The following is a 12,696-nucleotide window of genomic DNA, read 5'->3' on the forward strand; positions in this document are numbered from 1 at the left end:
TGCAGACAGACAGAGACCCACTGACCGTGCTGAACTCTGAGTGGCAGCACAGCCTGACCCTGCGGGCCAGCAGGAGCCAATTGATGCGGCCCTAATAGCAATAAAAACTGTCCTGAACACTCCACTGGGCAGAGCTGGGCCATGGGGGCAGCAATAAAGCACTGGAAACATTCGATGGAGAGGAAATGGTGAACGTAGGCTCTAGTACTGCACTTGGCTAGAAAACAAATAAAACCAAATCGATGACAATACACAGGCCACTGTGGTGTGCTGCAAATGTGCACTGGACATCAGCTCCCTGTCCCTAAATTCTGCCAGTCAAACCATTATGTTTATGTTACCTTACACTAGTAGGGCAGTGGCAAAACCAATTCAAAGGCAAGAGAATTCCAGAATCAAAGTTACCCACAACAATCCATAAAGGTTTGCCTTTGCATTGCCACTCATTCCTTTAACAGTTTATATTTTTAAAAGAAACAGCATCTTTGAAACATCATAGTTGAGAAAGGCCCAAATCACTGCTAAAGAACTCAATAGTGGGTCAAAGCCTCCTGTGTTGCAGTCAAGTCACTCAGAAATTATTTAACCCTGAGAGAACCAACATCTCCCTAAAAGCTACCTTTAGCAAACATCTCAGTTTACCCACTGTGAACCTTCAAAGCAAAGTGAAAACTTGGATTTATTCTTTTTGGAATCTAAAAAATAGTTTGAGGTGATCAATTGCAGATTTTATTCACCAAGTTGCTGCCACTAAATCCAACAGAGTTGTTCCAGCCTGAGGGAGCAGAAAGCTACCAAAACAAGAAGAAATCAAGTAGAGCAACTTGATTTCTTCAACTTGAGCAGATACTTCACCAAATGCAGAAAATTCATATTCACTTTGTTTCATGTTCTTCTGCAAAATGAAAAAAATCCTTTTGAAGACCTGGGTAAAAATTTTTTCATTCAGAAGCTTTCACATAAAGTCCTGCATTTTCAATCACCATTCTAAATTGCTTTCGTGATACTGCAAATACGTTCCTGCTAACAATTTATATATATATACATGGAAATGTCTTCAACACCACAAAAAAAAATTGTTGCTTATAATGTAAGACTGCAATCAGACCGCATGGGGAGTCCCATCCATTTCAGAAGTTACTTACACACGTTCTTTAAGTGCCAGCATATTCTAAATGGAAGGGACAAAACTAGACAGGACAGTTGTGTCAGACAAAGCAGAAAGCAAGCTGGTGATGAACGGATTGCAAGTTTTTAAGAGGCTGCTCTGTGTTTGAAACACGACAAAAAAGACCCTTAGAAATTATTTCTAATTTAAAATTTAAAAAAATCAATTCCTGCTTCAGCAGGGCAGAAATCTGACTGTCTGCACAACCCTGAATATTAATTAAAGTGACTGCTGAAAGGGCAAAACAGCTACTAACAAGATTACTTGGATGAGGTGGAATTTAACCAACGGATGGATTAGTTCTGACTTTGCCACCTGCTCGACAATTATCTGCAGAGTATCCCAATCAATGCTGGAAACACAAGTCGATAGTGGAGGAATCCACTGAAACCACAACTGCAGTTAAAGGCAGATCACAAAGAAAAATAGTTTGCTTACACTTATCATTCTAATTTTAAAAATCTCCAAGTGCTGTGCAAACCAGTTATGTATCTTCCCCCCCCCCCCGTTTACGAAGAGAAGCCTCAAACCGCAGGAAATCTGGGACTTGGCCACCTTCCATTAGTAGACTTTACACGAGAATTGAGGAGGTGAAAAAAGAGAAGGGGGTGAAAATACTGGAAGTTTTTCCCTTGACCTCAGTGGGACCACACCTCGTTCTCAGAGCCTTGCTCCAACCATTACCCAACGGAGCATTCGCTGCAGCTGTTTTTTGTTTACACCAGAGCTGAAAAAGGAATTCTTCCTCATTAAAAAAGTTAGAAAGCAACTCCGTTAGTGTCAAGTCCCTGGGAACACTGACCCTCGTTCAAATAACGTTCAGGGGAAAACTGGACGCTTTCCAACTAACTCTTCTCCCAGGAGCAAAATGAGGCCAAAAGAAATGCTTTAATATCCATGTGTGACTCCACTTTCATCTGTACATCATTTGGGTATTTGCCATTTTTGTCTTAGCTACAGTTTGAAGGGAGAAGGTCCCAATACAGCAGCGCTGTTATACTGGGGTAATCGCTGCTTGCATAAAGTAAAATAAAAATCAGTGGCAAACACTATACAATATGAATAGAATAACAAAAGGCAAATAGCAAGGCAGAGTAAAATTTGGGAAGTCTCAAACAGAGAAGATCACTCGACTGAGCAGTTGGCCCTTATTTCAATCCTGAGCAGCGCTGCCCCATCCCCTCCCACAGCCCAGTGAAAAATCTGTAAAACATGCTCGTGGAGTAGCAATCCATTCATCCACATTTGTCACAGTTTACAGAAGCTGATGCCTTTTGCATCCTGGGTACCCTGAAGCCTTATGTTCAGACCTGAAACACACCCCAAGGGAGGTAGGATCAAGGTACTTCTGTCTCCCCAAAAGAACAGGCTGTTTGAAGGATTTTTATGTGACGGAGACAGAGTGATCTGGTGATTATGGCCTGACAGAGCACTAAATGGCTCTAAATTCAGGAGGTACTTGGATTAAAATATAAGTCCAGGTGTGGCTTTTAATTCAGTGGCTAATCAGGGGAAAAAAAAAATATATATTCCTTTAGAGGAGCCAAAGACTAGTCCTAGTTGGATTTTCAAACTGCGAAAGAAAACTGAGCAATGTGACCATGAAAAAGGACATGTGCCTAATATGGGCAGCCAACTCTTCTAGATGAGTAATAATACTTTAGACTAATAAAGCTACAATACAGCTGTTTTTAGTTATTTGGCTAATTGCCAGACAATGTCTGAAGGGACTATTTCTAAAGAGTTAAAAGATGTAGCATTAGCACTTTTTGTGGCTCAGAAGAAGAGGTCTAATTTATTCAGAATGGGAGAACTGGAGTAGTTAAGTCTATTTCTTGTCCATCATTTGCTTCTCACCACAGAGGAGCTTGGAGCATGTATTTTGAGCGTGAGAAAACTGAATTTCCATCAACGGTGTGACTTCCTTAAAAACAGAGTATTATTTATTTTACCAGCTTGTTCTGTATAAAAGGATTTGTCAAATTACAGCACTCATTCTTTTCTTATGAGGCCCAACCACCCAAGGCCCAAAATAAAGGGAAAAAAATAATCTTAATTGTTACTTATTTCTGCATTTCTTACAGGGATTTTTTTTCTCATGGTAAAAGCATAGTGATACATTCTATAATGCTCACAGTCTTGCAGCATTTATACACCATCTAATATGTTCAGAAGTAGATCACGCACCACATGAAAAAGGAAGAAACCTCTTCACTTCTTTTCCCCATAGATTGACTGCCTGAACAAAAAAGATGGGGGGGGGAAAGAGAGAGACCAAAGAGATAGTTTCCTGGAGCATACATCTGTTACCATTTCATAAGCCTGTTCTTGGGAAGAAGCCTAACGAAAATATTAGCATTACATCACACTTCAAAAGTGGTAACATTCAAGCTCAGGAGAATTCAAGCACTATTTATCATGTTTAATTATTATTTCCAGTTCAGTCAGCTGGACAGCAAATTAATTACCTTCAGATATCAGTTGGTGCTGAACTCCCCCTGGTAATGCACAGAGTGTGGTACTTGTAAGCAGAGTTGCTCCATGAATGCGGGTTTTGCAGTACCCACTCAAAGATGTAGCACATTAATGCAAAAGTCCTCAGAAATTAACCCAAAAGTCACAAATGCATCCGAGGAAGCACTCTCTGGGGGCTCACATCATCAAGATAACCAAATCCACTGCATGCAACCTCATGAGTAGTGCAGACATCTGTTAAGAATGACAATAATTTCCCCCAAGTCTTATAAAATGATAGCCACCTTTCACCTTTCTCTATGGGAAGATTCAGTCTCAGAGTAAGTAATGTCAGCTGTGCACTGGCCCATGTATGGGATGCTGGTATTTTGAGGAAATACAAGTTAAATGCAAACATGCTGTTGTGCAATAGTTACTTAGAAGCACAGACAGGTGTAGGATGGCATTTTAAGGCATCCATAAGTATTGAGCATTGGAGGGAAAGTCAATGAAAAGATGAACGATGCACATTACAGATCCACTTAATTTTTTATCCATCTGGATCTTAGTTCCTTTGAACGCAGCCTTTCAACTTCTCAACTGGAAACATTTTTACAGGTTACCATAAACACCTGGGAAACCTTTCATTTTTTTTCCAGTTGTGCGTTTTGAGCAAAAGCCTGTGCTAGACTGAGAAGTGAGAGGCACCCCAGCAAACTGCTCAGCAGTTTGACACTTCATTTCTATTTCTTCACGATACAAAGGACAAAAACTAATAGTTAATATTCTTCATAGCAGCTGATACGGGGCTGTGTTTTAGATTTTTGCTGAAAACAGCACTGATAACAGAAAGATATTTTCCTTATTGCTGGGCAGGGTCTACAGAGAGTCAAGACCTTTTCTGCTCCTCACACAACCCCACCAGCAAGTGAGCTGGGGGTGTACAAATTGCTAGGAGGGGACATAGCTGGGGACCCCAACTGACCACAGGGATATTCCAGACCATATGGCATCATTCTCTGCACGTAAAGCTTGGGGAAGAAGAAGGAAGTGGGGGACATTCAGAGAGATGGAGTTTGTCTTCCCAAGTTATATGTCATGGGAGTCCTGCTTTCCTGGGGAAGGCTAAACTCCAGTCTGCCCACAAGATGCAGTGAAGGAATTTCTTGTTTTGCTTTGTTTCTGTGTGCAGCTTTTGCTTTACTTATGAAGCTGTCTTTATCTCAACCCATGATTTTTCTCATTTTTATCTTCTGATTCTCTCCTATTGGGGGGAGTGAGCAAGGGGCTGAGTTTCCAGCTGGGGTTAAATTACAACATCTCTTTACAAAATATTTTTGCAAGGCAGAATGTATGTTTAACAAACCACTTATGTAAGATTATTTTGTAAAACTCCTGAGATTTTTACATCGCTAAGACTTTCAATTTACTTCTCACACCATGTTCCCCTCTTTTGGCTTGCTTTGGCTGTATGTATTGTATTTTGCTCATCTTTGTGGAAGAGTGCTTTTCAGGGCTAGCCTCTATATTATTGCAATGGCCTTCAAGATACTCTTTACCTTCCTTTGTTTTCCTGTAAACTACTTCACAAACAGCTGAGAGATCTTACAGTGTCTCTTAAACCTGACACTAGAATTCTGGTTAAGCTTGCCAAGATTCCTGTGTTAACAACCCTGTTTTAGTCAGGCAGGTACAGATTTTTCCATGCCTCCGCCCCTTACACACTCTATTTATTTAGTTCTTTTATGCAGATTCCTGTACCTTTCACAATGGATTGCGACTCACTTCAAATCCTCTTTGCTTTTCCTTCCCCCTCTCCACACCACGGCTGACAATATTTACTCAGTTTCTTTAGAACCTCTAAGGAGCATGAATTCTAATGTTTGAAGTTGGATCATTTTTGATTAATTAAATATATATTATGGTGGTGCCAGCAGCATGACTATAATTAAAGCTGTATTGGGGTTTTTTATTTTAATCAAAAGCTCTGATTTTCAAGTGCTCGCTCACTCCTATATGTGCTCACTCCCCATCTCTTGCTCCACATCTTTCCTCCATCTGCTTTTGCTCCTGCACACATGCTCACCCACCCATTACCTCTCACACCTGCACTCCCAAGTGCTCACCTGTGGCAAATCTTCCTCACCTGTTAAAAGGGCAGCAGGCAAAGGGCACCCCTTCAAAAAGCAGCCCACACCTTTCCCTTCCCTGGTCCCTTCCCATTGCAGCTCCAATGCAACCTCAGGAAGGCAAAGCTGGAGGATGAACCCACACTATGGAGAAAGGGGTGACTGTGAATACGTGGGCCAACCACCCCATGAAGGCAAACTTCAGATACCCTAGCTCCCTGAAAGACAATGTGCCCACCACCAAAGAAGCCCCTCCGCAGGCAGCACTTCTATATTTCAAGCTAAAAGACACGTTTGGGCTGTTTGAGATATCACAAACACTAAGATGTGCCATTCCACAGTCTCTGCCACGGTGCTGTGGTGACAACTGCATTACTTGGAGCCTATTTCCTTTCTTGAAGTGCTCCAAAGAGGTTGAGCACAAAGCACTGGACGTACAGTGTTGCCCTTTACTCAAAAGCTATTCCTTCTCTCAGCACCGCACAGTCTATCACAACCAACCACTGTGGCTTTTGCAAAATCCAGGCAAAAATTCAGCAGAAAATTTGTTTTTTAAAAGAAACATTCTATATGGACAGAGAAACCAGGTGGCTAATGAAAGCAAGCAGAAAATCCCTGAACATCCTTAGCGTAATCCAAACAACAGCTACTGTAAGCACATCCTAGAAAACTTAGCTCTCAAAACACAGCTGTGACCTTGTGACATGATCCATGTGAGAGAACACTCACACAACCTCACTCAAGCAGAAAGCTTTGCTGCTGTGGCTGCAGTTGTGGGCCAGAGCCTGTGTCTCTAATGTCTCAGGTCACTCAAGGGACACCATTAGTGTGAAACCACGCCAATGATAACAGATTTCTAAGTAACTTGAAATACTAGTTCCCCCAACACACATGAGCAAAGCCTTTTTTGTCATATGCTCCCGTATTTCAAAAAACTTTCTAAACATCTTTCTGCACAGCGGGATACCGAAGGAAGACAAGCAGGCACACACAGGGAAGACTAATGCAGGCCTGAAGTTCACTGTTGTAGTGACTCCATTTGAACGGGAGAATTTCATGGAATGAAAAGCTTCAAGTGAGCAGCTACAGTGACAGCCTGCAACAACAGGGGCCCATATTCTCAGAAGAGACAACAACTAAATCATCACAAAATCCAAGAAGTACCTGTTTGCAAAAAACCAGCATTTCTTTGGACTTGTACTAAACTTCTTGCCTCTTAGTTTGTTACTCAATTACAAAAAGTACTTTCAATATAATTGTTCAAAACAAATATGTACCTGAACATTACAGTAATGACTCTAAACAGAAGCAACATTCTGCCCTCAAGTATCAGATTATACTTTTATCTGAAAAACAGCTTAACTACATATTTATACTCATTTCTGAGAGATGTAAGACCTTTATGTACAATCTTCCGTTGTCAGTTAATGAGCAGAAGCACAGAATTATTCTGTACTTCAGAAGACAAAGCAAAACAACAGGAGATGTAGGATTGATACTGTAATAATGCATGCTAAATGTACATTCTTAGAAATATGTTTTCTTAAATGCTGCAAAGTTCTCCAACCTTTTCACAAAGCACAGTCAGGGACAGAGAGCAAGTGCAAGAAACATCTGGGTTCATTTCCTCACCCCTGGCTTCCAGACTGTCAAATTTACTTACGTTCTATCTCAAATTCTCCAAAATTTTGTTCTGTTTAAAATGTTGCAATGATTCTGTTCCTACCCAAAACACTCAAAACCCAGCAAAACCCACAACATTAACAGAACACACTAAGTCTGTTCACTGTTTTCTATACGGGTTCAAAATGCATATATGCCCTTGCTTAAAATAACTGACTGAATGCAGTCAGCTGTACAGGAGTTATTAAATACACTTTTTAGCTTTTTTTTTTTTTTTGAGACAGAGCAGCAGCAAAGATAAAATGCAAAAGAGCTCTCTATTCGAAGCTGACTTCCTGAAGGCTAAATACCTGCTTGCTGGCAGCCACGGTTTCAAAATCGAAACTCCACTTCATATCAGATATCACATGTTTCCCTTTACAATACTTCAGTATTGATGATTCATGTAATTTTGATATACAATGGCTTTCTTTAAACTTGAGCTCCCTGAAAAATGATTACTTAGGAAGCCCAGTTTTTTATTAAAGAAAATATTGATGCACAGCTTGGGATAGAAAACCTTGAAAGTAAAAACCAAGTGCAGAGCTTTTAAAGTCCAGAATGCAAACAAAACAAGAAAAAAAACCAATCCAACCTAAACCAAACTCATGATTTTATAGGGCTTCAGTCTATCAACAGAATGAAAGCATTTGTTAGCATTTTCTAAGGCAAACATTGCCAGTCACAAGCCAACAGAGCAGCCACCAGCCATTCCATAATGATACCCAGTAACTCATTTTCCTCTTTGGGAGTTTATTCCTTTTCTAGAACATGGAAACGATTTTTTTTCAGCTTGAAGCTCCCTGCAATAGGTTATTCAAAAGGTACATGTTAAACAGCAGCCAAACTTGCACAAAACTCAACTAATATTGTATTTCTGCAGCACTTATTTTATGAGTCTACATACTTTTCAAGAACAACACAGTGCTTCAGATTTATCACTAGAGGGGCAGCTAACCCCTCCCAGATCCAACCACCACACCAAAATGTTGGTGCTAAGCCCATTATAAGCCTCACCTTAACAGGGGACATAGCTAAGACTGCAGGAATAATTCTGAAGTGCTTTATAAACGCTCTTGAAACAGTAAACTCGTTTTGCAGATTAAGTACAGATGTTAGCTAAGTAGGACATGGGGTTGCACAAGAGTGCAGTTGGTGAATTGAAATCAAGTCATCCAAGGTGGTAAGTTCTTGCCTAGTTGCAATGTCTTAATTTTACAAGATCCCTTTTTCTCAACTACTCACCTCTTGTGCAAATGACTCTGCTGTCTTCCGCAGGTTCTTTTCCAGTTCAAAGTTTACACGGAGCTCTTCATATTCCTCTACTGCCATCACAGACACTGTTTATAATAAAACAAGATCAGAAATAAAAGTCGAATGGATCAAAAGAAGAACTAATGTTTGATAAGCTGTTATTCCCTAGTGTCATGAATCCTTGTCTGACAGTGTAACCTAGTTTTACATTTCTGCATACACTTTGCTTTGTCCTACTTGCTCTAAACCTCATACATATGCACAATTACTGATCTTCTGAATGAAGCAATACTCCTCTATTCAGACTTAAAATCTCCAGTAACAGACACAAGGTAGCACAGACCATATTTTGCCTCTTCGGGTCTAAGCAACCAAGGCCTCGAGAGAGCTTTGCTGACTCTATCAGAGACTGCTGTGTTATTTTTGAGGCATCTGTATTTGTCTGCCTGGTTTGAGTGAGGCTAGATGTGCCCCTTTACAACACAGATTTAAAGGAGCCCCAGGAAGAAAGCAGTGCAATTTTGTGTTGCCTGTATTTAAACTGTGCTCTCAAAAGCGAGGCTCTACGGGTGGCTAAAGCTTAATCATGGACATGCTTCCCAAACCATTCTGAACAGGCTGCAGTCCAGGACAGCAAGGATCATCTGAAAGCACTCAACTGTTTATTCTTAACATGGCTCAATGATCACTTGCAATATCTTGGTAGGCTTTAGCTCTTATTGGCTCAAGACTAGTTTGCAAGGGGATGACACTGGATTTCTAACACAGCTGTAAACAGGTTCCTTACTTTTTTGGAGATAAGCACAATACCCAATAAACAACCCACATATTTAGAAAAGCTTAAGACAAATTCAGTGCCTCTGCCTGAAATGCATCGAGTACACAGCTCCAATACAGTGCCCCACAGACACAGGATACAGTAGGTATTGAATAGATGCTCTGGTAGCTCATTTCAAGCATACAAAAAAGTCTTGCTTTATGTTGCCAGTGCATTAGGACCTAGACCTTTCCCCTTCCTTCCTGGAAAACAGGCAAATGTGAAACTAGGAGTTGTTCCTTTGATCATGCTTAGAAAAAAGAAAACATTTAAGAAACTTTTCATCTTCCACACCATCCCATCAAAATCTTTATGCTCACATGTTTCATTAATGTATCTGAAGTTTGTTGTTATAAGAGTCTTCAAATATTGCCTGTCATAAGCTTAAGCAATGTAGACACATGGAAGAGATGGACACTTGGTGGAAGCTTACAGGATATGCCCTAACAGAACTTGGCCAGACTGCCTTCCACTTCAGAAAAATGTGAAACAGCCAGTAAGACTTTTAGCCAAACAATTTTTTAATTTCACGAGGCTAAATAAGGAACAAGAGAAATGAGCACAGTAATCCAAGGCATAAAAATGTTCCCCTCCTCTCTATACTTCTTTGGGGTCAACCATTGCTCATGCAGAAGCACTCACCTTCATTAAGCAAAAGCTTTTCTTTTCTGAGCCATATCTCTTTTTAGACTTCCACTACCCTGGGTTTACCTCTCTTCTCTTTCCAGGAAAGGAAAATTTCTGATTTCCTTCCATAATTTGGAAATCTTATTTCTCACATTCTAGCACTCTAGCACCATTTTTTCATCATCCTCTGAACATAAACCAAGTCGCTCCCAAGTCTTTAGATATTCAAAATGGTTAGCTGTGTCCCAACTGAAATGAAAACTGATATAATGTTTTAGTAAAACAGGAGACTGAGGTTCAAACTCCACCTCTTGGAAGGACTGCCTTTGCCACTGCAACTTGTGCCACACAGAAAAAATGTTTCCTATCTCATGTTAACACCTGCTATTTAAATTGTCACATTTTCCTGGAGTATGGATAGGCTAGAACAGTCCATGTGTTTATGCAGTGCCTGCAGCAGTAAGGTCGAGTGTCAGATCTGGACCACAGTCACTGTTCTGTAGTCTCTTCACACTACAACACTAAAGCTCTGAGGCTTCTGCAAAGGATGCAGCAAACTGTTAAGAGAACCTGCTGAGACCACACACCTCTGTTACATTTCTCCAACAGTTTTTGTTGCTTATCAACTTCCGTTGTCAAAACAGCCTTTTCTTCTTTCAATTTATTCACCTAGAAAAGTAGAAAGAACAAACAGAAAATAAGGGCACTTTAATCAGTGGCATAAGGCACATAGCACAGCTATAATGCAAGCAGTATTTTGCTTTCATCAGCTGTGTTTCTTAGGTTTAGCTTGATGCTAGGGTTTCCAATGGGATGGAAAGCATTTTTACTCCACCTTGAGATGTCATAACAGATGTCATAAAAGGGTTATGAGCCAGTCCTCTCATGGCATGTTCCAGTCACAGCTGCAAATATCTTTGGAACCTTTCAGGATCAGGCACCTGGTTGAAGTTACTAGCTTGCCCTTGACTTTTTGCATTTTAATATAGTCAGACTTTTGGCTGTTTTTCCTGGGCTCTGTTTATTGTCCAAGAGCTGTCAGCTGTGTCTTTCTGAATGCAAGACTTGCATAGACAGGAAGAGCCACTAAGTCCTGATTTGCATCAGTACATGGCTTATCCAGTTTTAAACCAGGAATGAAACTCTGCTGGCTCAAAAAGCCAATTTGCTGGTCTAATTACCATGACAGGGTACTGCCAATGGCTAAACTTAAGGATATGCTTGATGGAGTAGCACCAGTGATTAAGCTACGTGTCCTACAAAAGTATTTCTTGCACACCTACAGGTTTAAGGAAATCCAAAAAACCCCTGCAGGCTGTGATGAGCTGTCAGGAAGGGGAGGTGACAGTTACAATATGGGCATTTGAACAGATCCCACAGATGATGAAAAGTCCATGCCAGCAGCAGGGGCTGAGGGGGCTCTGACAGAGAAGGCTCCTTGTGGGCACACAGCCCGAGTGATCCAGTACGGGCAGGCTGGCAGGACTCACGATTAGATAGGATTCAATTAACTTCACAACTGAGCCTTTCTAGCAAAATTAGATACAAAAAGTACCGACTACACGCTAGCACGGTCTCGCCTTCCATGGTACAATACATACTTCTTCAATTACTTCTACAAGTTTGCACCTCAGGTTTTCCAGTTCAATGGCTAAGGTCTTCTTTTCCTCATGAACAGACACGACTTGATCTCGCAGCTCTGCAGTTTGAGGAAGGAAACGAAAAATACATTTTATTCAAAAAACAACAAAGGAAATGTCATAGCAATGGGAGTACGGCTGAGTACGAAACACCCAAACTGCACATCGAGCATCAGTTATAATCAAGGTACATCCTCAATAATTTATGGAATTTGCACAAGTGTCAAGTAACAGATCTATAAGAGGGCTACAGTTTCAGATTTACTCTGTTGAGGTAAGCTGCCTTGTTCAGTACTGCAGTCTTTTATTTGCATCCTGAATGATTCATTTCCTGCTACAGTGGGGCCAATCCTGCCACCACAGAGTGTCCTCAGTCCTACTCAGGAGACTGTCACGTCACAGAGACTCTGGTATGGAGGCAGCAGAAAGCAATTTTTAAGAGGCGTCCTTTAAAACAAATTAATGCACTTTAATTCTTTTTGGATCATGAGTTCTTGTCACAAGGGAAATAAACAAAACAACAGGCAGTTAATACTTGGGAGGTTTTCACTGAAGAAATTGTCCTGAACAGCTGCCAATTTATAGTCTTTGTAACATTATGTGAACAGAGTCAGAATAAACCTTTACTGATGGAAGAGCTAATGCTTGTAATTTTCCCCTCAGAATTTTTATTCCTTAATTATTAAAATATGAAATAAATTAAAGTCACAATGGAATAAAACATTTTATTATAATCACTTCTTAACAGGAGATCAGTTTGCATACATAATATATCAAGGTTTAGGTTAACATAAAAACACCAGAAAAAATAAAAATTTATTGATATATATTAGCTTTCAGTAAGTGCTCTCATTCCCCACCTGCTTCCAGTATTTCACAGCAGTGCCGTTCAGTGAATACCAGCCACAAGTTGGGAAAATTGTGGCTAATCAACTGCAGATGATG

At 40.5% G+C, this 12,696-nt stretch overlaps 1 protein-coding gene across 3 annotated transcripts in view; it reads right to left on the minus strand.

Annotated features, from left to right (window-relative positions):
• Window positions 1–12,696, minus strand: part of SHTN1 (shootin 1) — a 60,761-nt gene that overhangs the window by 24,008 nt on the left and 24,057 nt on the right. For all 3 annotated transcript variants that reach the window (XM_017809266.1, XM_017809265.1, XM_017809268.1), the window contains 3 exons: window positions 11,713–11,810; window positions 10,699–10,780; window positions 8,659–8,753 (listed from right to left, as the gene is read on the minus strand). In XM_017809266.1, the coding sequence (XP_017664755.1) occupies window positions 8,659–8,753; window positions 10,699–10,780; window positions 11,713–11,810 (275 nt within the window). The remainder of the gene's footprint in view (window positions 1–8,658; window positions 8,754–10,698; window positions 10,781–11,712; window positions 11,811–12,696) is intronic.

The sequence above is a fragment of the Lepidothrix coronata genome, unplaced genomic scaffold (genome assembly GCF_001604755.1).
Source record: "Lepidothrix coronata isolate B3197 unplaced genomic scaffold, Lepidothrix_coronata-1.0 Scaffold25, whole genome shotgun sequence".
Lineage (NCBI taxonomy): Eukaryota > Metazoa > Chordata > Aves > Passeriformes > Pipridae > Lepidothrix > Lepidothrix coronata.